This window comes from Musa acuminata, chromosome BXJ3-8, assembly GCF_036884655.1.
Source record: "Musa acuminata AAA Group cultivar baxijiao chromosome BXJ3-8, Cavendish_Baxijiao_AAA, whole genome shotgun sequence".
NCBI classification, from domain to species: Eukaryota; Viridiplantae; Streptophyta; class Magnoliopsida; order Zingiberales; family Musaceae; genus Musa; species Musa acuminata.
Genome location: NC_088356.1, coordinates 11,681,434 through 11,705,973, shown reverse-complemented (window position 1 = coordinate 11,705,973; position 24,540 = coordinate 11,681,434). Strand labels below are relative to the sequence as shown.

The window sequence follows — 24,540 nt, the reverse complement described above, 5'->3', positions numbered from 1 at the left end:
ATCTGACCTCGATTTCACATGACGGATGAGGAGGTGGCATAGGACCGTTTCGGTTGATCCATCACCCTTTAATATTCGTTAATAAGGCACTTATTATAAATTTAATGCTCCACGTCATTGGGTTTCTAAGTATGTTTAACGTCATCACACGGATGCCACATCACCATAGGGGCACGCTTTAATGTGTGCGGCCCATATAAAAGAGGCCCGCCCTTTACCGGAACTCGATAAACAAACAAACGCAAACGGGGAGGCCAACACAAGTCCAAACGCCTCGGGTGGAAGCGGCAAAAGGAGCGAGCGACGGGCGTCCTCCTTCCCCCCGGCTTTTCTCCTTCGCGGCTTTCGCTTCCTCTCTCTCTCTCTCTCTCTCTCTCTCTCTCTCTTCCGCACCTAGGGTTTCGGTTCGCCCTTTGCTCTCCCGGCGGCGCCCCCGGTTCGTAGATTTCTGAGATCTTCTTTCGTCCGAGCAGGTTTTTTGCTTGCTTATCTTGTCTGTTTCTGTTGTTAAGGTTGCGGAGTGATGATGAGTACTATAATCGCCATTATGTCGCTCTCTCGATCGATCTCTTGCTCATTGTGTCGGAATTTGATGGGCGGTTTCGATTTTTGTTCTCTCGTTTGCTTCGTTGTTAGATTGGTTCGGCTGACCGTACATTATTGGCATCCGAAGAATGAGAGATATACGATCTTGAAGGTTTAGGAGCATAGGGAAAGGCACTACCGCAGCCTCATGCAACTGAAGATTGTGGGGCATCATATCGACTTTTCTGAAACGATTATGAGTCTCAGACGTAGAACCAGGGTTGTATTTGATACCTCTTTCTTGAGGTATGGTTATCTGAACTAGAAAATTACAGTCATCAAACACTAGAGGTCTAAGAAAAGGGTTTTGTTTTTTGGTTCTTGTTGATCAAAAATTACAGGACGGTAGAAGACAAGACATATATTTCAAATATTTCTTGGCTGGCTAATATGATTCAACAATAATTACGGAGAATGCTAACTTGCATCTTATAACCTGGAATAGTGAAGCATCAACTTTTGTTGATGATCTCTACCTCTCGTCCCTTTCTTTCTTTTTGTTTAGAGCAAACTATATGTAATTGAACTATCACTGGGTTGATTGGTTTTGCCACAAAGAAGCTTAGTTCTGCTTAGTTTCCTTTTCATGTCATGTACTTTGTTATTGATTCTTAGTATGTCAGTGCTTAAATACATCAACCATTGCATTTAAAATAGCAAAAAAAATAGATCACCCTTTTTTGTACATGGCATCGAAAACAAAAAAATAGGAGCAAACTTCTTATTTCATGGGTAGTGCATCTTCGAAGTTGCACAAATGGGGTCATTATAACCCTATGCACAAATTTATATCCTGAATTGGAAATTCAAATAGATGACTAATTAGGAAGTCGACCATAACTTCACCAGTTATTCAGGCCTATTTCTTTAGATTAAGCATAACCAATGTTAAAAGTACAAAATCTACAAAAGGTAAAGAATCAGGTCTTATTTGAAAAGTGGATCCTTAAATAAGAAAATTAAAATTTGGCATAAGCTCATGGGTTGGGTCATTGCCCTTTCTTTTGCAAATCTTGAAACTAATGCATCATAGGAGCATGGCAGATGACTAGATCATTGAGTTGACTATAAGAAATGGTCATACATATTGGCACCTGTGGGTTTCTGTTGTATGTATATCATGTGAGCATGTCTTACTCTTTAGATTTGTTTTGTCATATATCATGGTAGTCTAGGTAAGCAAAATCGAGACATTATGATTCTACTTATATGCACTTATTCCTATGCTCTCCACCAATTGTTTCAGTATGGAAATATTCCCCTCATCTGCATGATATCCTTTTATTGGTGTTGGAAGACAATGATCTTTTCACCTTAAGTAGTCTGCCCAGGTAAGATTTCTTAGAGTAGCTTAAATAAACCTATGGTAGTTCTGGTTAGAAAGTCTTGGGCAGCTCAAATTAAATTACGAGATGGTTTTTCTTTATTCCTTGTTTCCAGTTTCCGATGTTATTATCATCTCTGTATCTTTCATCTTTTAAATTATTAGGTCTTATCACCACCTGGCTTGCTCAAAGCTGTAACCCTTGGTTTCTCAACCAATGGATCGGTGGACCGGATGTTTTAAGGTCTCCCTCAATCCGACCAAAGCTGGCTCCTGTTTAAAGGTTGCTGCTTCACTCATGTTCTCACCATCCTCCAGAACCCTTTTGGTAATATCTCTATCCATAGATCTTCCAGTCTCCAGATCCTGAGACCCCTGATTTTGCCCTTTGTTTTTTACTTTTGCCATTGGGAACAGATGCCTTCTGTGAATGCCATCTTATTTAACGGTGATAAGGTCCAAGGAACTGGGAATTCTGTGATTGAGAGGTTATCAGATTCAAGGAATATATCTGAATTGCTTGTGTCGAAACTGGGGTGTTCAGCCAATGTTTGGGTAGTGGAGGCATCTACATTTAATGGACCTTTTGCCGTATACAAGGAGTTCATACCATCATTGACTTCTCGAGGTGATCCAAAACGGTATGACCCTAATGGATTTCCAGCTTCGTCTGCAATTGTTGCAATCTTATCCAGGTGTTTTGAACAGGTAAGAATTAGTTTCAATTTTGTTTTTAGAATATTCTTCCAAAGATGGCTTGATTTGCTTTTAAATTTTCATGTCATTGTCACATATTTGATGCAATTGTACCTTATTTTTATAGAGTCTAGAATAATAAATTCATTATGGTGGAAGCAAGTAATCTTTTAGCTCTCCCAATAAGGTAAAGCTAGGCTGACAGATGCCATTCTTTTGGTGTGAGGTCACTTCAGTAACAGGAAAACAAGGTGTAGTTGGCATCACTTTTAGATGTTATTATGGCAGTTCTCGTTGGCATTCGAGGAGCATTGACAAGGATTTTGCCCCTCAAGGCATCCTGCAACTGTGGTGTATAATATACTTTATAAGGCTTGTTGTAGGCATATGCCTCAGAAGTTTTAGTTGTAGGAGTCCTATCTTTCAGTTGTTTTATTCTTTATAATTTGTAGATTGCTTTCTGATAGAATCATTATACCAATGCCAAGAAAACAGGGAAAGGGGTGGTCATTGTTACTCGTCAAAGCTAAGTCCTTGTCTTCTTTTTTATTTGTTTTGTGTTGTTTGAATCAATCTTCCCCTTATTTATCTGCCCACAAATACTTTTTCTGTTTTCTCTTCTCTTCTTTTTTCTATTTCTGTTGAGCTGCTACCATCCTCCTTTTTTATCTTGATCTGTCACTGGTGCTGCTGCCATTCTCCACTTCTTATATTGATCTGTTTCTGGTGCTGCTGCCTTGCAATGTTGCTGTATCACCTCTTCCTCTCTGATGTTTGCTGCTTGTATTACCTTTTGCTCTAATCACGACATTGTCCGATGGATCCTTAACTACGTCATCCAGCAATTGAAGTTGTAGGTCAGAGATAGGCTAGTCCAGAGAGGTATTCTGCAACAGTTGAGCTGTGTTTTGCCTGTGGCACTATTTTTTACTCTTTCAGTGACAGGACAACTGGTTTGTTATATGTTTGCCAAGATAAACAACAGCGCAACGGTCTAGAGAAGGTGAGGTGGTTTTATGATTACTGTAAAGGTAAAACATTGATTAATAATTTTATAAAAGCCTTAAAAGCAGCTGTTGTTACATCACTTATGGGCTGAAAGAAGTGTCAGAATTTACAGAAACAGATGGAGTCCAAGGAGGAGATGACTTTGAGGATTAAGGAGGCTGTTAGTGCTAAATTTTATCATCAGAGGCTGAGGATAGTGTTCAGAAAGTGAATTATTAAAATAATGGAATATGCCCTTGTATGGAGAGAATACTTCTTTAGTGTACGTGAAGGGAGTGTTTCTATTTGAGCTCAATGTACATATATGTAAAGTATGAGATTGTACATTTGATGGTAAATAAAATTGTTTGCTTTGGTAAAAAATCAATTTTAGTTGATTTTTTTGGTGATCTAACCTTTAGCAAAATTGATTGATTAATCATAGTGAACTTGTATTTCTGTATATGAAAGTTTTTGCATGTCTAAAATGAATCATTATGGAGTAGGTATTGCATCAAGTGTCAATACATCAGGGAATAGGCTAAAAGTGTCTCTTTATGTTCCCTGCAAATATTTCTTATTTAACTTTCATTCAGAAGCTTCAGATAATGCTTAACATAGTTTCCAGAATACTTATTGTACGCATTCAGGGATTTTCATCTCAATGATCTCCATTTATGTTGTTTATGCAGTACTTTTAGCTTGTTGTCTGACTTCTCTTTATTCTTTTTTCTGATCTTTTAAGATCTAGTCTTGCCCCTTTTTATGCCAGTATATTTGTTGTTGGTTAGACTAGAATACAAAACTGCTATGATTTAGTTGGCTTGAGTTTTTTATGAGGTCAAGAAATATTTCTGTCTGCACTCCTGGTATAAGGGGAAATAACTTGTGCTTGTTTATTAAAGTGTTTTGGATAGTATCTGAAACATATGATATATTACTGCTTGCATATGAATTATAGTTTATGTTTGGCATTTTGTGCCTAACTGTTATCCTATTTTAGGCTCGGACTCCAGGGATCTGGATATCATACTGATATGCCCGTGTTTTTCTTTTTTGTTCTATTTAGTTTAAATCAAGAGGTGTGAAACTGTCTTAAATTGATAATATTAAAATTTCTTAACAATCCAAAATCCAGGATCCTGACTAACAATTGAGAATACTAAATACATTCAAACATCTAACAATCCATAAAACCTGTGCAGTTTATAATCATACACCACATCACTCGATGAATCATAAGATCTAAAGCTAACTTACCAAAACAATAACCACATCATAAATCCACAAGTGTTCATACCATACCATCCCAGTAGGATGGCCCTTTACCAATATATGCTCTCAGACTGGTCATTCCATACCATCCCTAGGGCCTATAGCTATCTGAATGAGGGTGTGCCCTTTTGTAACATTGCAATTTTGGCGTGAAACCACTTTAACTCTCTGCCATTTGCTGCCTGCATAAGCATCGACACTAGAGCTGAGGAAGTCATCGGAGATCGCTTTTACTAGAAAATATAGCATGATGATAGGTTTTGTATTTTCTCCCTGTTTCTGCTTAGAAATGCAGTCTGGGTGTGTTCAATCAGGCTAAAGGTAAATCCTGACCTAACCCACACCTAAATTTATTAACCTTAATCAACTAAAGCTGATCTTGGGTAGGATTGTTTCTTTTTTGACCCTAATCTAATTTAACCTAAGTACTTGAGAAAAAAGTTTGAATTGTGTACTGTTGGGTTCAGGACATGTTGAGTTAGCTCGAATTCAGATTGGTCTTGCATTGGGCTTTTTGATAAAAACGAACCCAATCCAAGTTGGGGTTTGGTTGAGGTTTTCCAAGAATTCCAATCACGTTTAGTGATCGGTTTAGGTCGACAAGGTTTGTGTTGAACCCAGTCCAAATTTCATCCCCTATTTCTGTGCAGATGCTTTAGGTACATTCATGCTAGCATCAGTGAATTAAGTCAAAATTTGTTAATTTGATGGATAATATCTGGTTAGACCTATCTCCTATATGCAAAATATTCAGAGATCTAGTTTTTAATCAGAGATTGGTTGACTCATTTTGTTGCACTTTCGTGGAAAATCCAACCAATATATTAAGTGGTTTAAGAACACAGATGTTAAGCCTTTGGCATGCTGTAAGTTTTAAGTGTTTCCACCCTTGGTTTCTTATTTTTTTAATTTAAGCTGGAAGCTTGCTAGCCCATTTTTTACTATTCACAAGCCATTGCTTTTGGCAACCCATTAATAAGTAATAAAATATTATTATACTATTTACAATCCTAATATTACCGATTTTATTCCTTTTTTCTTCCCCACAACCTCTTATGTCATTTTCGCCGTCGACGTTGCTTCTTGTCAACGCCATGAGTAGTTTAGAACTTTTAAAAAAATTTAAAATGGGGTTGTAAATAGTAAAGAAGGGGCTGCAAATAGTAATCTCCTTTAAGCTGTGATGTTGAAAATAATCAAGTGATAAATCTTCTACATAGCTTGGGGTCTTTAGCATTTACTAGTTAGAAATATACAAAATTAATAATGACCAACTTGTTTTCTTGGAGAGGCAGAACAATTGCAATCATTAAAGATTTATTGTGTGTATTTAGTACAATGCATTGAGAAATTACTCTTAAATGAGTATGAAAATAGTCATAAACTGTAACTTCATCAGAAGTCTTCACGCATCCTTTTTTCTCAAAATATCAAACCTCTGTTAGTTATTTAAACTGAAAATGAAGAGCTTCAATAGTCTTTCTCCCTTTTTCTTCAATACCTATATTAGCTTGCCCAAAGTACCAAGTAGAAAAATAGTGGTCAAGAAAATTACTGAATCCCTAGATTTGGATTGAATTATGCAATAAATTGCTGGAAGGTGCTTTTAAGAAGAAGCCTTTGAAGTAGGGGAGTTCGAATTGTTGGTGCTGGCTTGAAAAGATCCTGGAACTGGAATGTCCACCTATGAAAATTGACTATTCTCGTCTGACACTTTTACTTATCTATTTCATTTACATTCTCCACGAAGGTGCTGCAAGAAGGTATAGTATTAAGAAATTATTGTCTTTCTTATATTAAGAGATTTAGCTTTTTCTGAATTAATTTTTTCAGTCTGTATTTGTAAAGTATTCAATTCTGAAACTCATTGATGTTGAAGTCCATATATGAAAATAACACAGTTAAAAATTAGTACCGTTTTCTTTTGTCCTACCGATTTGGTATGAATTTCCATCTGCTTACAGTAAAAGAAAAGGAAAAAAAATTGTTAACAATTCAGATGGTGGCAACATGCATATTTTTGTCCTTTGTTTTCTCTTGTTGATTAGCAGGTGCCAAGCTTGACATCAAGCAACCTGGTGGAACAAACAAAAGGAAATGTAGATGCACCTACGTTGTTGCCAACCCCTTTCCCTAAAACAATAATTCTGGGTTTCAGCAAAGGTGGGACTGTGGTCAACCAGCTTGTGACTGAATTTGCTCACTTGAAGGCTTCACCCCAGATATTTGATAGGAGGCAAGATCACCTCTATCCCATATCCGAGGATGATCTGTTGTTCAGCATCTCTGAGTTCCATTATGTTGATGTCGGATTGAATAGTGCTGGAGCATATTTGACTGATCGGACTGTTATTAAGAAGGTTGCTGAGCTTTTATTGGTTCACAATGCTAGTGTTCGTTTTGTTCTTCATGGTACTCCAAGGCAGTGGTTTGATCGTCACAGGCCATGGATTCGTAAGGAGAAAGATATTATGCTGCAATTGCTTAAAGATGAAGCTCATAGATGTGAAGGAAAACTTCAGGCAACCGAAAGATTCTATTTTGCCAATAATCTGCCCAGTTTGCAAATGCATTTTGAGATAATTCAAGTGATGGATTTAAGTTAACGTTCTGCAGTTTTGCTTGCGACCTAGCATAAGGTCATCCTTTTTTACATTTCTTTTATCGAATAGATCTCCCAACTAAAATTCAGATTTTTTTTTTTTTAATTGTTTGCAGTTTATACAATTTTTTTTCTAATGTTAATAGGCACATTAGTTTATGTGAATTATTGCTTTTCCTAACTCATTTGCTATTCTGGCCAAATAATTCAAAGTTCTGTTGTATGTACCATACCATGAATATCACATCTAATCTTTTAAAATTTGAAAGTTATTGCTAGCTTTAGTAGTGGGCCTTCAATTTCATCTCACTATAATATTAAGTACGAACTTGTCGGGGTCATGCAGGGTTTTGAGGATTCTGTTTGTCTGCAGTAGAGAATCATTTAGAGCTCCTTGTCTGAGCCTTAAAACATAATACATTTATGTCCGGAGTGTATGTTTGACTGCAACACCTTTTATCATAACTCTGTATGTATAGCTTATTGCCACTTGATCAATGAATGTAGCAGGCATATTTTGAACATGACATGATAACGAATTATGTCTGGTTAGATTAGATTAGATTAGATTAGATTCTTGGATTAAAAGTCTGGTTGTTTCAATTCGGGTGGTATGCTTCCTTGATGCATTATATTATCTCACTGGTTTTACTATGCTTCTATCCGTTTATAAGTGGTACTAGGTAGCACTTCTCAGAATAGTTGTCTCCACTCTCCAGTTGAGGGACTATAGTATGTAGAAAGTTGCTTGCTCTTGACACAGCTTTATTACAGACACCAGTGTCTCTCAACTTGGCTATCCTTTAAGATGGCAACTAATAGCAAGTACATGTTTCAGTTTCGTTTGAGTGGTAGCAATTTATGGACTTCTCCATGTTCCCTATTTGGAAATGTGATCTATTCAGTTGTGTCCCCATGTCATGACTAAAGTTACTTTTTCTAAAGTGTTTTTGAAGCCATGTAGGAAGGAGCTTTGGATTGACATTCTAAAAGGAACATTTCTCTGCTTGCTTTTGCACCTTCCTGCATCACATCTACATACTGTACTGATCAATATTGACATGCTTTGATGGAAGTGGTGCTTCCAGGAACAGTTGTGTATCGTTGGTTATCTGAAACAGTGCTGCGACGCACTATGGATGTGTACGACTGCAAAAAGATAAAAGAGGGTTGCATCAGGAGATAAGGTTCGTCTTCCCCAATTATATGCTCTTGGTGGATCCCGTTATGGTACCACTCTTGCCCTTATGCTTCTATTCTGAAAAGAAATCTCCGAGGGTCAAAAAGTAAAAAAAATCCACATCTTTTTCTCCAAGTGGCAAAATTAATTTGGTGGTAATATATCTGATTCACTTCTCCTATGTTGATAGTTTAAATCCTTATTGTATTAGTTGACGAGGACTTCGTTTATAGAATGATACAAGCTTCCTAAAGTCTTTGAGATAGTTTTCTATTTCTGGCAAAATTTGCAAGCACATGTGACAGTTTTTTTAATGAGTTATTTGCATTACATAAATGGTAACTCAGCTAGGCCTGACAAAGTGTTCTGAACTGGCGGTTCCGGTTCCCCAAAATTGGGAATTGGAACCAGAACCGATGGTTTTGATTTTGATTTTGGTTCAGGTGGTTTCAGTTCAAATCATTAATTTTTTATTATTTTAATTAAAATTTTTAAAATATAAAACAAAAAAGTTGGGTAAATTTTTGGAAAAAACTTTAAATTTGAGAATTTTTTGTAGAGCGCCTCAGCTTTAAAATTTTCTTACAAAGTACCTTTGGTTGTGTGAAAAGATTATTTTACCGCTAGCAAGTTTGAAAAAAAAAAAAAATTTGTCGGACTCATCGTCGCATGCAGTTGTCGTTCTGTTGCTCGTAACTCTCGCGCAAGGGCTTATCGTCGATGTTTGTAGTCCTCGTGCGAGGGCTGTTATCGTCGCTCGTAACCTTAAACTTGGTCTCCCCCTTTCGCCCCATGGTTGGCTCTTACTCAAAGGCTCGCTATTGCCTCTTGCAACTTTAAACTCGATTACTCCTGCACAACTCATGTAGAGCCATCTCTCCTTCGCCCCCACGATTGGTCCTTGTTGGACTGCCATTGTCGTCGTGCATACAAAGGTGATGCAAAGTGGAGACAGATCTAAACGGAGCTAAGGATAAAATGATTATTTATGAAAAAAGAAAAAAAAATTCTCAGATTTAAATTTTTTTTTAAGAATTCATCTAACAAAATTTATAAATTTATTTTTAAATAATAAAAAATTTTAAAATTAAAGATTTGGAATCGATGTTTTTGATTTTTTTAAACCTATGCACCGGAATCGAGTCATCCAGGATCAATTCCGATTTAATTTAGAACCAGCCAACTATCGGGTTGAGCGGTCTGATTCTGATTCAATTTATACATGCCTTTCAAACTAATCCTTGTCCGCCCACTCAATGGAAGGCTATGTTTTCATGTCACAGCCTGTACTGATGTAGATAGATAAAGCACTACAAAAGAGTGACAAGAGTCCTCCGCACCTGTGTGCCGCTTTCATGTCAGTGCTCCCAACAGACGTGGTGTCCATGTTGATGTTAGGACGCAAAAGGAAAGAAGGCCGAACGATGCACAAAACCCTTTTGAATTCTATACATGACGACGACACGTGATTGACGTTTGTTCATCCTCTTCTTTAGTCCAACTTGCCACATGGATCTATGCATGTGAGGGGTGTGAAGGTGGATGAGAGACGCCTTTCCTACAGGTCCATCAGGGTCTCCTGCCGCTGTCATGCATCAAACGTCCTACTGCCAGTGAGAACTCTTCTTCTTCTTCGAACACTTGGAAGAAGAGCAACGAAAGAGACCGATCGAGTTGACCCCCGAGGAGTCCTTTTGGGAGTTACTTCCCTCGCTCTTCCTCCGTTGTTCCCTGTGCAATTGGTTTGTTCCTACGTACCTCGTTTCCACCACATGGATATGATTTGATTACCACATAATTGAACATCGTCTACCTATTCATCGTCTATTTCCAACTCGGATCGTTCTCCAATAAAAGAACACCGTCATCGACATCATCAATGTCTTATTTCTATGTGGTGGCATGATAGGACACGTTGCTCGTCCCTGTAAACTTGGACCATCTATCCAAAGGAAGCGTCATCCCTGACGCGTCAGATGTCCTCGCTAAGTTGAAGAGCAATTATTTGTAGCTGTCTGGAACAGTCTCCATCTTTCCTTCGATTATTAACGGCGAATAATGTTTTGTCGTTGCCGCTGCTGCTAATGTTACAATCAATATTAGTGAAAGATCGAGATTGGATATGGAAGATGAAAAGCTGCATCGGATGTGCCCTTCTTCACCTTAGTTTATTTTTCTGTCTCATGATTTGAGTGTCCGATGGGATATCTTCTTGGACACATCTCTCTCGATCTTTTGGTGATGCGTTGCTTTTCTTTTTTTTGAAAGGTACGAAGCACATGCTTCGTTTCCAAGTCGATGGGGACGGTCAAAATCGACTTCATAGTGATTAAAGTCGGTCGATGCTTGATGTGCTCAGAGATAGCAATCATATTGCTGGCTGGTTTTAGCTAATTGATCTCATAAATATTTACAGAAAACACGGATTATATATATATACATATAATTAAACTGATGATAATAAAAATAGGTTTACCGACAGGAGGAGGAGGCCACGAGTCCTGTTTCTCCACGTCAGCATCTACGATGATTCGACCCCATCAAAAGTTTGGCGGCGTCAACAAAGTCAACCACCATAAAGTCACGATGGGACCCACGACTCTACCGCTCTGCTAATTAGAAGGTATCTGCCACGTGGACGTCGGCAACGTTTACACGGCGGGCTGCCGTCAACGCCCGATGTTCGATTTGGGTGACTGCCCCAACCGCTCCCGCTCCCAGCTCAGCTGTGGCGCAACCCCGTCGTGCATCGGCTGGTAATCCTGCATGAATTTGAATGTGTTTCAGATACTCTTTATCGACCGCACCGATCGTCTTCGGCCACCACTCGATCGCACGGTACCTCGAGCTCCGACAGCAACTCGTGGGAAGTCTGTGCGGAGATGATGATATGACGAGCGGCAGGCGCGATGAATCCCTCGTCCACAGCCTTGTCGATGAAGGAGAGCAGGGAGTCGTAGTAGCCATCGACGTTCAGCAACCCCACCTGCCAAACCCACCAGAGGATGGCGATTATACGACGGTGATAACATCTCCTGAAAGCGAGGCACGGGGGGTCGGTCTCACCGGCTTGTCGTGGATCCCCAGCTGAGCCCAAGTTATCACTTCGAGGAGTTCTTCCAGGGTTCCGTAGCCACCTGAGTAGATAACAACGAGATTAAGCTGCCAATGTGATGTTACGGCGGTCAAACAGTGTGCTTCTCGGCACGGATGTTTGTTTACCAGGCAATGCTATGAAGGCATCGGCTTGGCTGGCCATCTCCGCCTTCCTCTGGTGCATTCCCGACACGGCCCTCACCTCTCCCACCGTCTCTCCCGTAATCTGCAGGCCATGCTCGCATCAACCTCGTGTTCTTCTTCGAAAGAAAGATTAGAAATTGCAGGTAGCAAGACGTACGTACCTCTCGAGGCATCAGAGTCCTGGGAATAACTCTGCAACGTATCCAAAGAAGATAACATAAGCATCGGCAAGCATATTATATGCGTATTATACACGGAGAGAGACGGACCCCAAGACATGGCGGCCGCCATCGTGCACGGCTTGGGAGACGAGACCCATGAGGCCAACGCTTCCTCCACCGTACACCAAGTCTATGTTCCTTCGAACCTGCAAGACAGAGCAACCCCTCGCATCAGTCTGACCAATTCCACCGGAAAGATAAGCCACGCCCAGCGCAGATGGAGCTGCGAGAGACTCATATATCTTGCTACGCTCCATTCTCAGGGGAAAAAAACACAAGAGGATTGGGACGACAGACGGAGACCGACCAATTCATGGCCGAGTTGGATCGCTGCGAGCTGGTAACTGGGTTTCCTCCCGGGGCTGCTGCCGCAGAAGACGCACACCCTTCTGAACCGAGAGGCTGTGGATCTCTTGCTCATCAAAGCCTGTGCCTCAGCTTCCATCGAGCTCGAGTTTAGAACAGAGAACCCTCTCTCCTTCTCTCTATACGTGGGTAGAACTTAAGCTCTCGGCTCCCTAGCTCGAGGGAAGACAGTAAGCATAGGGCGTCCGTGCGGTTGCTTCCCCCTTCTTTGCCCCTTGCCCCTTTTATAATGAGTTGATGTCAGGGAACAGTGGAGAGAGACCTGTTATGCCCATGTTGTAATCTAGTTTGTGTCTCTGATGAACATTGATTAGATGATGATAAGTTTCTGAGAAAGCTCCGGTGGGACATCCACCACCTAATCATTTTCGATGCTTTGGCCAGCGGAGTGGAGAACGGACATGGCCCGTCGAGTAGCTGGAAGTTTAGTTCTTACCGGACGACACTCGACAACTTGGTGCCCTGCGACCTCCTCCTTCCTCTTCTCATTATTTCCTGGTGTCTCCCGATGTAGCGGCAGGAACAATTTGGAAGACGAAGAGAACAGAGATCACAGACAAAGAATGATGCGGTCGATGCACGTGAAAGACCATTGTTATTTTGTGCCATGAAGAATTGATTTTTCCATCCACATGCATGCAACACTCGCGAGCTTAAGCTTTCGGTGGAGGACGCAAAGAAAGGCTTCTTTTTCCGTCTTTTTTTACATCATGTGTAGATTGCAGTGAGCGATCCAAAGACGAAAAGGGGGGCCTAAAGAGAGTATATGGCCACATGTCCTCCTTTTCTTTCTTCCACCTTCCCTCCACTCAGCAATGGTGTGCCCTAACGGAGGAGAGGAGTGACCCACAGATCGGATGGCAGCTGAGTTGGGTTGTAGGGGAACAGCCGGGCACATCACTAGTTGTTCCTTGGAAGCACTTCTCCTGGCTCATCTTGCTTGCTACCTTCCAAGTGGCATATGTTCTTGTAGAAATTTAGATTTGAGGTGGATAAATTTGCCTTGATTTTACTCTTCTCTTTCAAGCATTATATAATATGCCATATTTCTATATTTAATTAGACATCGATTCAATCTAAAAATTTAAATTCGATCAAACTCAATACACATAACTCGATGTCAACTCAACCTAAAAGGTTAAATAACTATTCGTAATACTTAGTTCATCTCTTTCCGTCTTTCACATGTAAATATATCCTTATCGATGGATATAATAGATATATAAATTACTTGTATCGCTTTAAAAATATATATATACAATTTACCTTATAATATTAAGCCAAGTGAGATGTTTATAGTTTGTTCTTGGAATGACAGGTCTGATCATGTCATGATGTTGGTAGGTCTTCCTGCACGCATGGGCTGATCATGTCAAGGTGGTGGCTGTTGAAGAAGAACACCCACCAACATTGCGAAAGGCCAAGTGCAGTGCGACCACTTCTTTGCCTGCGCTTGGACTCTATTGGACCATCTTGTTTCTTTAATCCGTGTCTGGTCTTTCACATGCTACAGACGTCGACATCTCGAGCCTTGCTTTTCATCGATGGCTGCTGGGTTGGACCCAAAGAAGGAAGATTCATGTGGGTATGATGTGCCTACTCGCACTCAACAAGACATCGAGGTAAGAGGGAGTCGGAGGCATCCGTCAATGGCGTGACGTTGTTGGTGGAGTCGTTGGGCTTTCGGCAAAACCTCTCTCGAGTTAGAATCAAACGTGACATGACAAGTCTAATCGAATGGTTTTCACAACCAAATTATTTTTCGAATCATTTCTTATTCGAGCGGTTAGAATATTGGAGTTGTATACATACCAAAAAAAAAATTATTTATCGGATACGATTACGATATTCTCTCATTAATATTTCACTTTAGAATTATTTTTTTTTATTTTTTTAAATTATTTGATATATTTATTAATTTGATCAACGTCGTCGTCGTCGAAGAGGTATGCTCTTAGCATAAGTTATTGTATCATCGATGCCTCTCAAAACTATGTTGAGATTCGTTGTCGTATCGTAGTTTTCACATCAAAATCCTCAATTCATAATTTACATGATTTTACATTATAAACTTGAGATTTTCATTGCGATAATTTGATATTTGCTTGTGTATCTCGTTTTCTTTGAATAGATTCGATTTAGATTTTTATTTCTTAGTTCTTTTTGATCCGTAAGTATAGCAACCTATAAGAGCAACATCGACACAACTGCTCGAGTTCATGAAAGAATAAATATATAACGAGAAGGAAAACCTCTCAATTGCATGTCAAGAGACTACCCAAAGTGAATGCAGCAAATACTTTGAGCCAATCGTAAAGTTTGAGTCGGCTTATGTTTCTCCTCAGAAGTCAAGCATGCGATGCCTGATGATTAACCCGTGCCATGGGAACATGTTGAGCTCCAAAATAATGACGCATGCCACTATACATCTCTCCAGTAGCCATTACTGGCTCCGTAAGGGTACTGTCAGCTCACGTGACGAGGTAAGTGGCCATCGGCAAAAGGCACTGTATCTCACGTGCTGCTCTTAGGCTAATCTCCATCTCTGCTTTGGGATACAGTCTTTGTGTAGCCACTCGTCGTAAACCAGTGATCTTTTAAGTTTATTATTAATTATTAATTTAATATTGAATTTGATACCGGGATTAGAACTCGATCGACACCTCATAATCATATAGAAACGCATGGTTGGTGTATAGTTGACATCTAGACATAAGTTGAATTGATTGGATATTACTATATCATGGATTCGATAATGTACTATCACAATTAAAATCTAAAGAAGTAAAAGTTAATCGAATTTGTTAGATTTTATGAGCTTTATAATTAGATAAGATATATAATATAACTAATTAAATTTTGATAACATATATTGGTCAATAGAAAATTAGTCAACTTAAAGTAGGATTTATTAGGAGATAATCTTGATGAGAGAAACTCTCCTAATTACTTATCCTAGATCCTCTGCTCTCGCCTATAAATAGACAGGGACTTTAAGAACTATCTCAATTGAGGGATTGTAATCTCTCCCTAATCTAAGTGGTCTCGTGGAAAGATACGAAGAAAGGAGAATGATTTAGTTCTTTTGCATATTCATAGCGATCTTGGATCTAAAGACGATACCCTTGCACATCAAAACAAATATCTTTTTTTCAGATGACATCAAAAGGTATGTATCGTAAAATTAGATCTAATTATACTTAATTTCAATCAAAGATTATTTTCACATTTAATATAGCATATTACAGATTTTATGCTTACAATTGGTATCGGAGTAGGTTCTTGAGATCAAATATATTAGATATATTATTTTTGTTTATGATGCATGAATGATCCCTATTCTTCAATGATCGCGAAGCAACAATGGTCGTCATCTACCTTACTATGTAAAACTAGTGAATCTGCTAGCGATAGAGGTTGCATTGGGCAATGTGCGCATCGCAACGCAGTAGGCGACACACGTACACGGGCATCACAGCACCCATGCGGTGGTCGTGCGCTGGCAATAGCCACGTAGGTAGCAACCACACGCACGGGTAGTCGTGCCCAAGGGATGGTCGTGCACTGGCAGTAGCCGTGGCCAACCATGCGCAGGTGATGACAGTCGCATAGGCAACAGCCACACGCGTGGGCAGCTGCACCTAGGCGGAGGCCACGCGTGGGCAGGAATCATCGCAGCGACTGCGCACAGGCAACAGCCACACGCGTGGGTAGCCGCGCTTAGGCAGAGGCCACGCATGGGCAGGAATCGTCACAGCGACTGCGCATAGGCAAAGACAGCTCCGTGGTGGCAGCGATAGCACCGCACGCGGGCTGCGGCCACCCACGGGCAGGAACCACCGCAACAGCCACGCGCGGGCAGAGGTAGCCCCGCGACGGTGGCTGCCGCGCAAAGGCAGCGACAACGCAACAGTAGGGTTTTTTTGGGCATATTTATGGTTTTGCCCTCCAAGCTAAGGTTTTGTCAAATTATAATTCTGCCCTTTACAAATCTCATAATGTTAGTTTATATCCTATCAAATATTTATAATTTTACCCTTATAAAATTAAGAATTCTAATTTATATTCTTAATTATAAAATTGATAAATATGATTTATTATAATTATGATTGAATTTAATCATGATTATATTTTGATTATTTGATTGGATTTAATTTTAATAAAAAAATATAAATTACGGTTCACTTTTATAGTTTTTCATATGAATTATTGATTATATTTTTACATGTGGTAAAGAAAATCTAATTATTATTCTTGGATATTCATTTGGTCAATCATATGTATATATTTGAAATTATGAAATAATACTTATTTTTCACATGAAGACATGATTTATATTTTATCATGATTATCATATGAGTTTTCTTTTGCTGATTAATGTTTAATAATTATTATGATTGTTATTATATTATTGAATTGCTTAGCATAAATTAAATTGAAAAAAATTAATGAATATTATTTGTAACTCATCTCCCTAAGTTTTATCTAATTTGTAGTTGTCAAAGTGGCCTGAGATTTTAAATTATATTTTTATATTATTATATTGGTCTTGTAGCCATCAAAGTGACCTAGACTAATAACTTATAAAATAATATTAAGAAATTAGTCTTAAATGATATTAAAAAAATAATATTTATAATGATACACATAATTATGAGATTTAGATAATTCTAAAGGAGAATCTACTTCAAATAATTATGTGATGAGGTAAGATGATAATATTTTGGATATCCTTGCAATTTAGGGTTGTATACCCAAAGGTAATAATACTATTCCACAAGGATGGTATCAATCTTCCATAGATGATCTTGAGTGAACACTAGGTATATCAATATTTCACCCAAAGGTATAATATAGATAATATCAATAGTTCATCAATTTTTTTGAAAAACTCAAAGCATTTATGTTATTTTATATTTTTGCAATAGGACTTCCGTTCATACATTCTTATGCTTCTAGTGTCCCTGTACTCTTTGGATCAAATTATTTAGAATGGTTAGATCATGCATAATTTACACTAGGTATATTAGATCTTGATTTAGCATTGCTTGTTGAAAAACCTATAGGCTTGACTAATGAAAGTACTGTGGAACACGTTAATGAAATGAAAGCTTAGGAAAGATTTGATAGGTTTAGTTTAATGTTCATAAGAATAATGATTGCAAATAACATAAATACTTCGTTACTCATTACAACTAGCGCACAAGAATATTTAAAAGTTATTGAAGATAGATTTAAATCTGCTGATAATGTTGAATCTCGGATTTTGATGATGAAACCAATTGATAGTTTTTATGATTTTGATAATGAAACCAATTGAGTGATGTAGGATGCTTCGATTAGGGAGAGATAATTAAAGCAGGAAGAATCATATTGGGTCGGAGAAAAATATGTCAGAAGATTGGACGTCAAGCCAAAGGATCGGTCGACGTATCGACAAAAGGCTTCGGGCCATGAGTATGGGCATCGGGCCAAGAAGAGCGGATATTACGCTAAGGAAATCGGAGTTACAGAGGTCAACTGGCCGATTGGGAAATAGACCGCAAGAGATGACGATGTGCCGAAGAATCGAACGAAGCGTCAATGAACCAATGACATACCGGACAATATTTGATTAGCTTAGTAATAATTGTCTAGATCAAAGTAGGTTTTAATTGTGCAGGATTAACTACGATAGCAAGGCATAAAGCAAAATGAAGTCTTGGAATCAAGGACGTGATTTCGTTGGGAGTTTGAGAGTTTATCGGAAGTCTAGACGTTCATTGGAAGTTCTGTTGGAATTGACCGAGAAGTCCAGGAGCTTGCCAAAGAAGCTCGTCAGAACTCATAAAGAAGATCGTCGTGAAGTCCAAGAGCTTGCCGAGAGTTCACTAGAACATTACCAAGAGATCATCGGAAGTTCGCTAGAAGAAACCTAGACTTACGGACTTGTTTAGCTTAGTAAATGTCTTAAATTTCGTAGTTAGCACATAATTGAGATTGGAGTTAGGCCAACCCAATTAAGGGCTAGTTGGGCCCATGTATGGACTGTGTTGGACTAAGTGAAAGGCCCAAACAGTGACCCAACAAGTAGTAGCACCGTCGTGGCACAATCTCCGAGATTATGTCAAGCGGTGGTATCGCCAGTCTGGGCGGTGGTACCACCCAGACACAATCTCTGAGAGACTGTCAAGCAATGGTACCGCCATACTGGGCGGTGGTACCGCCCAGTGTCAGGCTGCAAGCGGTGGTATCGCTTAGTGTCAGGCTGCAAGCGGTGGTACCGCCCATACCTCGGAAATCCGGGATGAGACATTTTTAGGCTCGAAGTTTAAATCAACTTGAGGCCTATAAATACCCCTCTCATCCTTGGTTAATATATACAAGCACAGAGTGTTTAAAAGTGAGAAAACGCTATAGTAATCACTTGAGAAATCCCCTCCTCTAGTTCTAAGTTTAGAATTCTATTTAGGGAAGAGTGTGTGCTTGTAAAGGTTGACTCCTAAACCTATGAAAAGGATAAGAGGGGTGTAAAAGGGTAGTTGATCTTCGTCCATTAAAAGAAGATCGTTAGTGGATGCTAGTGGCCTCGACGGAAGAGGAATCGGTGGAGTGGATGTAGGTCACGATGACTGAACCACTATAAATCGGTTTGCATCTTTGTTCTGCTTTTAATTCTCATATTACAAAATGATTTACTTACTTTATTTGCTCATTATATTCTTATAAATATTTTAAAGTTAAATACTTTTCGAGATTGGTTTTCGACGAATGAAGATTTTACAAAACTGATATTTTTATTCGCTGCACTAATTCACCCCCCCTAGTGTCGACTCGTTCCTAACAGTTGGTATCAGAGTCACGTTTTTCTTATTTGATTTAACACCTAAATAGAAATTGCTTTTTTCGGCTTTCAAGAGGGTAACTCTCTCATTCGTCCTCACATTTTCAATGGGACGAGCTACACATATTGGAAAACTCGAATGAGAGTTTTCTTGCTTTCGTTGAATTTCAATTTATGGAATATAGTCGAATTTGGTTTTCAAAAGTCTTCTCTTCCAATGAACAATTGGAATGAGTTGGAGAAGAAGACTTTCTATTTAAATGCAATGGCTATGAATACCTTATTTTGTGCCTTAGACAAAAATGAATTCAATCGGATTTATGCTTGCGAAACGACTTTCGATATTTGGTACACTCTTAAAATCACACATGAAGGCACGAATAGAGTTAAAGAGTCTAAAGTCAATCTTTTAATGCATGATTTTGAATTATTTCGAATGAAGCCGAGCGAAACCATTGTTGACATGTATACCCATTTTACGGATGTCGTCAATGGTTTAAAAGCACTTGACAAATGTTTTTCGAATTTTGAACTTGTTAATAAAGTTTTACGATCACTTTCTAAAAATTGAGATTCGAAAATAACGACAATACAAGAATCAAAGAACTTGAATAATTTTCCACTTGAAGAATTTATTGGGTCTTTAATGACCTATGAAATGAGCTTTATAGCACATGTTGAATATGATAAACTTGAAAACAACATTCCAAATAACAGGAAGAATTTGATACTTAGAACAATTGAAGACCACTCAAGCAAAAGCTCAAGTGATGATGAACTTGAACTCCTTAGTATACAATTTAAAAAGTTAATGAAACAAGAATTAAAGAAAAAAATAAACTTAAAAAGAACGTAACTACTTACTATGAACGCAAGAAGAGGAGAGAACTTTGGAATGAATCGAGCTCATCTGATGATGAGGAGCAAATCGATGAAGGCGAGATGACAAACTACGCCTCAACGACTTTCAACGATGAGGTAACCAAAACCCCTTTGCTTTATTTCGAAGTTACATGATGCATTTCATGAGTTATTCTTAAATTAGTTTAGAAAAATTATATATAATTTTTTTAAAAAAAAATTGTATGATAAAAATAATAAATTTAGGAATCATACTTATCCTTCTAGTAATTTTGAAAATGACCATGAAAATTACATGCTTTCTGATAAAGGAACAAAATATTAGACTTCAATCGAATGCTTAAGATAAATTCTATGTATGTTTTTAAGAATCATTAATGTGTATCTTAATGATTTCCATATTACTTTTTGATTTCATTTAAAAATATTTTATGATTAATAAAATCATACTTGATGATTTAATGATGTATAATGACGATTTAAAATCATGTTTAATAGTTTTATATTTCAAAATTATGCATGATTTTTGTGATTCATGGCTTATTGATCTTTGTCACATTGAAAGTTATTTTTTCGGTTTTGAACAAGATGGATGGTTTTTATATGAAAAACTTGAGCATATTTATATGACATCAATCACATAAAATGAAACACATAAAAAGGAAAATGTATTGTCATTGGACTTAAAATGATAAATCAAACCTCTTGTTTAAAGAAGCCATATGTTTAGTGTGTTATATTTTTGGACATGATGATGAAATTTATTTTTTGGTTTTAAACGTTGATGCATATTTTTATTTGACATAAATGAAAAAGACTTGCTTGTCTGAAATAAATCACATAAATTGAAATAACTAAAAAGAAGAAAGCTTTCTCCTTAAAATTTTTTTTTCTACTTTATCAATATTTTTCAAAAAAGAGAGATTAATGAATCTATCTATGTTTCTTTTTGAATTTATTAAAAATAATTTTGATGATTTGACGATTTGAATTTGAATGAGCTTTATCTTGATTTTTTGAGATTTATAACATGAAATCTTTTATAAATCAAGATATCTTATTTGATCTCTTATGTTTCTCTTTGCCATTTACTAAAGAGGAAAATAATTCAATTCATGATTTTGATTTCTCGATATTTGATGCTTAAAATCTTTCTATTAATTAAGATCATTTTCTTCTTGTTTCTTTTTGCTATTCACCAAAAAATTAGACTTATCCTTAATGTTTCTTTTTGCTATCTACTATCTAAATGAATCATGATTTTTCATAATTATAATTTTTATGATTTATAATGAATTGAGAGATTTTATATGTATGAATTGAGATCTTGTTCTCCTACAAGATTAAATGAATTTTATCTATATCATGATCTCTTAAGAATTTTTTTCGTTATTTATTTAAGAGGAGATTTGTTAAAATGAATCATGGTTTCTCTTGATTTCTTGAAATTATAACTTGAAAATTCTTTTTATAAATCAAGATTGTCTACTATGATTCTTTCTTTTCGCTATTTGAGTTATCCAAAAAGAATCATAATATGTCTCTTGATATTCATAATTTGTCCTCATGATTTGTATATCTCATCACTAAATTTTTCTTGTTATCCTTCATGTGATGATATGAAATTATGCAATACTCATGATATTATATTGATACATACAAATGAGAAGTTATGATCTTGCATGGTAGGATGCAATATAATTTGATATTTTGATACCATCATGATTTGAAATATTTCTAATTTGGAATGATGCATGCAATACTATGATTTTTTATGATGTGAAAGTCAACAATTATCATTTTCTGAAATGATACCATATTACAATTAAGAATGATACTTTATCTTTGTTATGATTTAGAAATTGATGTAAAAAGAAAAGAATTATAAAATTATATTCTTCCCTTCTTTTTTATAATAACAAAGGGGGAGAAAAGTTGCTAGTTTGCACAATCATAAAGAGAAGCAAAAAGCTTGCTCATCTTAAAAGATGTAAAATATTGCCAACTTTCATATATGTAAATTCACTAGCTTGCATGATGTATAATTTGCTATCTTGAACATCACCAAGAAGTGCTATCTTGCATATCTTAAGAAGCAAAAAAGCAAACTTGTAAAATTTATAATCTTGCACATCTTCAAAATTAATGATGATTTGATAATTATGCATGTTGTAAGATGATGAACAAATTTGCTAGTTGTATGTTATAAAACTTGCATGTTGATAAAACTAGAGATTATGCAATGATTTGAATTTGTATGTCTAAACACTTGATAGTTGAACTTCTTTTTATTGATGACAAAGGGGGAGAAGTATGATGTTATGTATGATTTTATCATGACATGTTACTTAGATTTTTGAATCCAATAGTTCTATCAATATAACATATTGATAGGGGGAGTTAAAAGTTAACATCGTTATCAATTGGTTATCATCATCAAAAAGGGGGAGATTGTTGAATCTCGGATTTAAATGATGAAACCAATTGATAGTGTTTATGATTTGATCTGGGTTTTGAGTGATGCAGGATGCTTCGATCAGGGAGAGACAATTAAAGCAGGAAGAATCATATTGGGTCGGAGAAAAATATGTTAGAAGATTGGATATCGAACCGAATGATCGGTCGACGTATCGACAGAAGGCTTCGGGCCATGAGTTCGGGCATTGGACCAAGAAGAGCGAATATTATGCTAAGGGAATCGGAGTGGCGAAGGTCAACTGGCCGATTGGGCAATAGGCCGCAAGAGAGGATGATACGCCGAAGAATCGGACGAAGCGTCAATGAACCAATGACATGCCGGACAATATTTGATTAGCTTAGTAATAATTATCTATATTGAAGTAGGTTTTTGCTGTGCAAGATTAATTACGATAGCAAGGCATAAAGCAAAATAAAGTCTTGGAGTCAAAGACGCGATTTCGTTGGGAGTTCGAGAGTTCGTCGGAAGTTTGGACGTTCGTCAAAAGTTCTGTTGAAATTAACCGAGAAGTCTAGGAGCTTGCCAAAGAAGCTCATTGGAACTCGCCAAGAAGATCGTTGTGAAGTCCAAGAGCTTACCGGGAGTCTACTGGAACATTATCGAGAGATTGTCGGAAGTTCGCTGAAAGATCACCGGAAGCTCGTTAGAAAAAACCTAGACTTACATAATTAAGATTGGAATTGGGCCAACCCAATTAGGGGTCAGTTGAGCCCATGTATGGACTGTGTTGGGCCAAGTGAAAGGCCCAAACAGTAACCCAACAAGTAGCACTATCATGGCATATTCTCCGAAACTGTGTCAAGCGGTGGTACCGCTAGTCTAGACGATGGTACAACCCAGCATCAGTGTCAGGCGGTGGTACTGCTTAGACACAATCTCCGAGAGACTGTCAAGTGATGGTACCGCCCAGTACAGGCAGTGTTACCGCCTATACCCCGGAAACTCGGGATGAGACATTTTTAAGCTCTATGTTTGAATCAATTTGAGACCTATAAATGGCCCTCTCATCCCTGGTTAATATACACAAGCACAAAGTGTTTAAAAGTGAGAAAATACTGTAGTAATCACTTGAGAAATTCCCTCCTCTAGTTTTAAGTTTAGAATTTTGTTTAGGGAGGAGTGTGTGCTTGTAAAGGTTGACTCCTAAACCTATAAAAAGGAGGAAAGAGGTGTAAAAGGGTAGTTGATCTTAACCCGTTGAAAGAATATCATTAGTGGATGTTAGTGACCTCGACGGAAGATGAATCAGTGGAGTGGATGTAGGTCACGACAACCGAACCACTATAAATCGATTTGTATTTTTGTTCTGCTTTTAATTCTCATATTGTAAACTGATTTACTTACTTTATTTGCTCTCTTGCAAACATTTTAAAGTTAAACACTTTCTGAGATTGGTTTTCGATGAATGAAGATTTTACAAAACTGATATTTTTATCCGTTGCACTAATTCACCCCACCCCTCCCCCCCCCCCCCTCCCCCTCCCCTCTTAGTGCTGACTCGTTCCTAACAGATAAGTCATTGGCTGGCATACAATATAGTTGACAAAGCTGCAAAACTTAAAAGCATCAGATATGAATATTGATGAGTCTTTCCTCGTGCAGTTCATTCTCAATTCCCTTCCTTTTCAGTTTGGCCCATTCAAGATTCACTGTAATACAAATAAGGATAAGTGGGATTTGAATGAGTTAACTAGTATGTGTGTTTATGAAGAATTGAGATTAAAGTAGAAATGCTCATATAATGTCATGGTTGCTACTCAAGGAGTTGGTAATAAAAAAAGAAAATTGAAACATAATCTATCAAAAAATTTATCGGGTCTAGAAATGTTAAACAAACTAATGAAAAGAAAGATTTTATAGTAAAGTGCTTCTTTTATAGTAAAAAAGGATATGTAAAGAAG

At 37.6% G+C, this 24,540-nt stretch overlaps 2 protein-coding genes across 10 annotated transcripts; one reads left to right on the top strand and one right to left on the bottom strand.

Annotated features, from left to right (window-relative positions):
• Positions 1-228: 228 nt before the first annotated feature.
• Positions 229-8,944, top strand: LOC103994993 (uncharacterized). 9 transcript variants are annotated; one of them, XM_065164890.1, is made up of 6 exons: positions 229-436; positions 513-831; positions 1,832-1,916; positions 2,075-2,237; positions 2,327-2,617; positions 6,919-8,944. In XM_065164890.1, exons 4-6 carry the CDS (start codon positions 2,127-2,129, stop codon positions 7,471-7,473), a joined length of 957 nt encoding a protein of 318 aa, XP_065020962.1. In that variant the 5' UTR covers positions 229-436; positions 513-831; positions 1,832-1,916; positions 2,075-2,126; the 3' UTR covers positions 7,474-8,944. The 9 variants fall into 9 exon arrangements, with proteins under 9 accessions (XP_065020962.1, XP_065020963.1, XP_018685081.1 ...); XM_065164891.1 differs by having other exon boundaries at positions 229-473; positions 637-831; XM_018829536.2 differs by lacking the exon at positions 513-831.
• Positions 8,945-9,982: 1,038 nt separating this feature from the next.
• Positions 9,983-12,807, bottom strand: LOC103994994 (cytokinin riboside 5'-monophosphate phosphoribohydrolase LOG3). Its single transcript, XM_009415480.3, has 8 exons — positions 12,418-12,807; positions 12,159-12,256; positions 12,051-12,081; positions 11,872-11,971; positions 11,716-11,786; positions 11,492-11,635; positions 10,812-11,411; positions 9,983-10,727 (listed from the first exon to the last, which is right to left on the bottom strand). Exons 1-7 carry the CDS (start codon positions 12,553-12,555, stop codon positions 11,319-11,321), a joined length of 675 nt encoding a protein of 224 aa, XP_009413755.2. The 5' UTR covers positions 12,556-12,807; the 3' UTR covers positions 9,983-10,727; positions 10,812-11,318.
• Positions 12,808-24,540: the final 11,733 nt, after the last annotated feature.

Bases quoted from the DNA above. Each gene is read 5' to 3' on its own strand.
- LOC103994993 (XM_009415479.3), top strand. From the start codon at position 2,127: ATGGATCGGTGGACCGGATGTTTTAAGGTCTCCCTCAATCCGACCAAA. The intron at 2,238-2,326 runs GTAATATCTCTA...CATTGGGAACAG, and splicing joins CATCCTCCAGAACCCTTTTG to ATGCCTTCTGTGAATGCCAT. The intron at 2,618-6,918 runs GTAAGAATTAGT...GTTGATTAGCAG, and splicing joins TATCCAGGTGTTTTGAACAG to GTGCCAAGCTTGACATCAAG.
- LOC103994994 (XM_009415480.3), bottom strand. From the start codon at position 12,555: ATGGAAGCTGAGGCACAGGCTTTGATGAGCAAGAGATCCACAGCCTCT. The intron at 12,082-12,158 runs GTCCGTCTCTCT...GATACGTTGCAG, and splicing joins GGCGGCCGCCATGTCTTGGG to AGTTATTCCCAGGACTCTGA. The intron at 11,412-11,491 runs GTACCGTGCGAT...AAATTCATGCAG, and splicing joins AGTTGCTGTCGGAGCTCGAG to GATTACCAGCCGATGCACGA.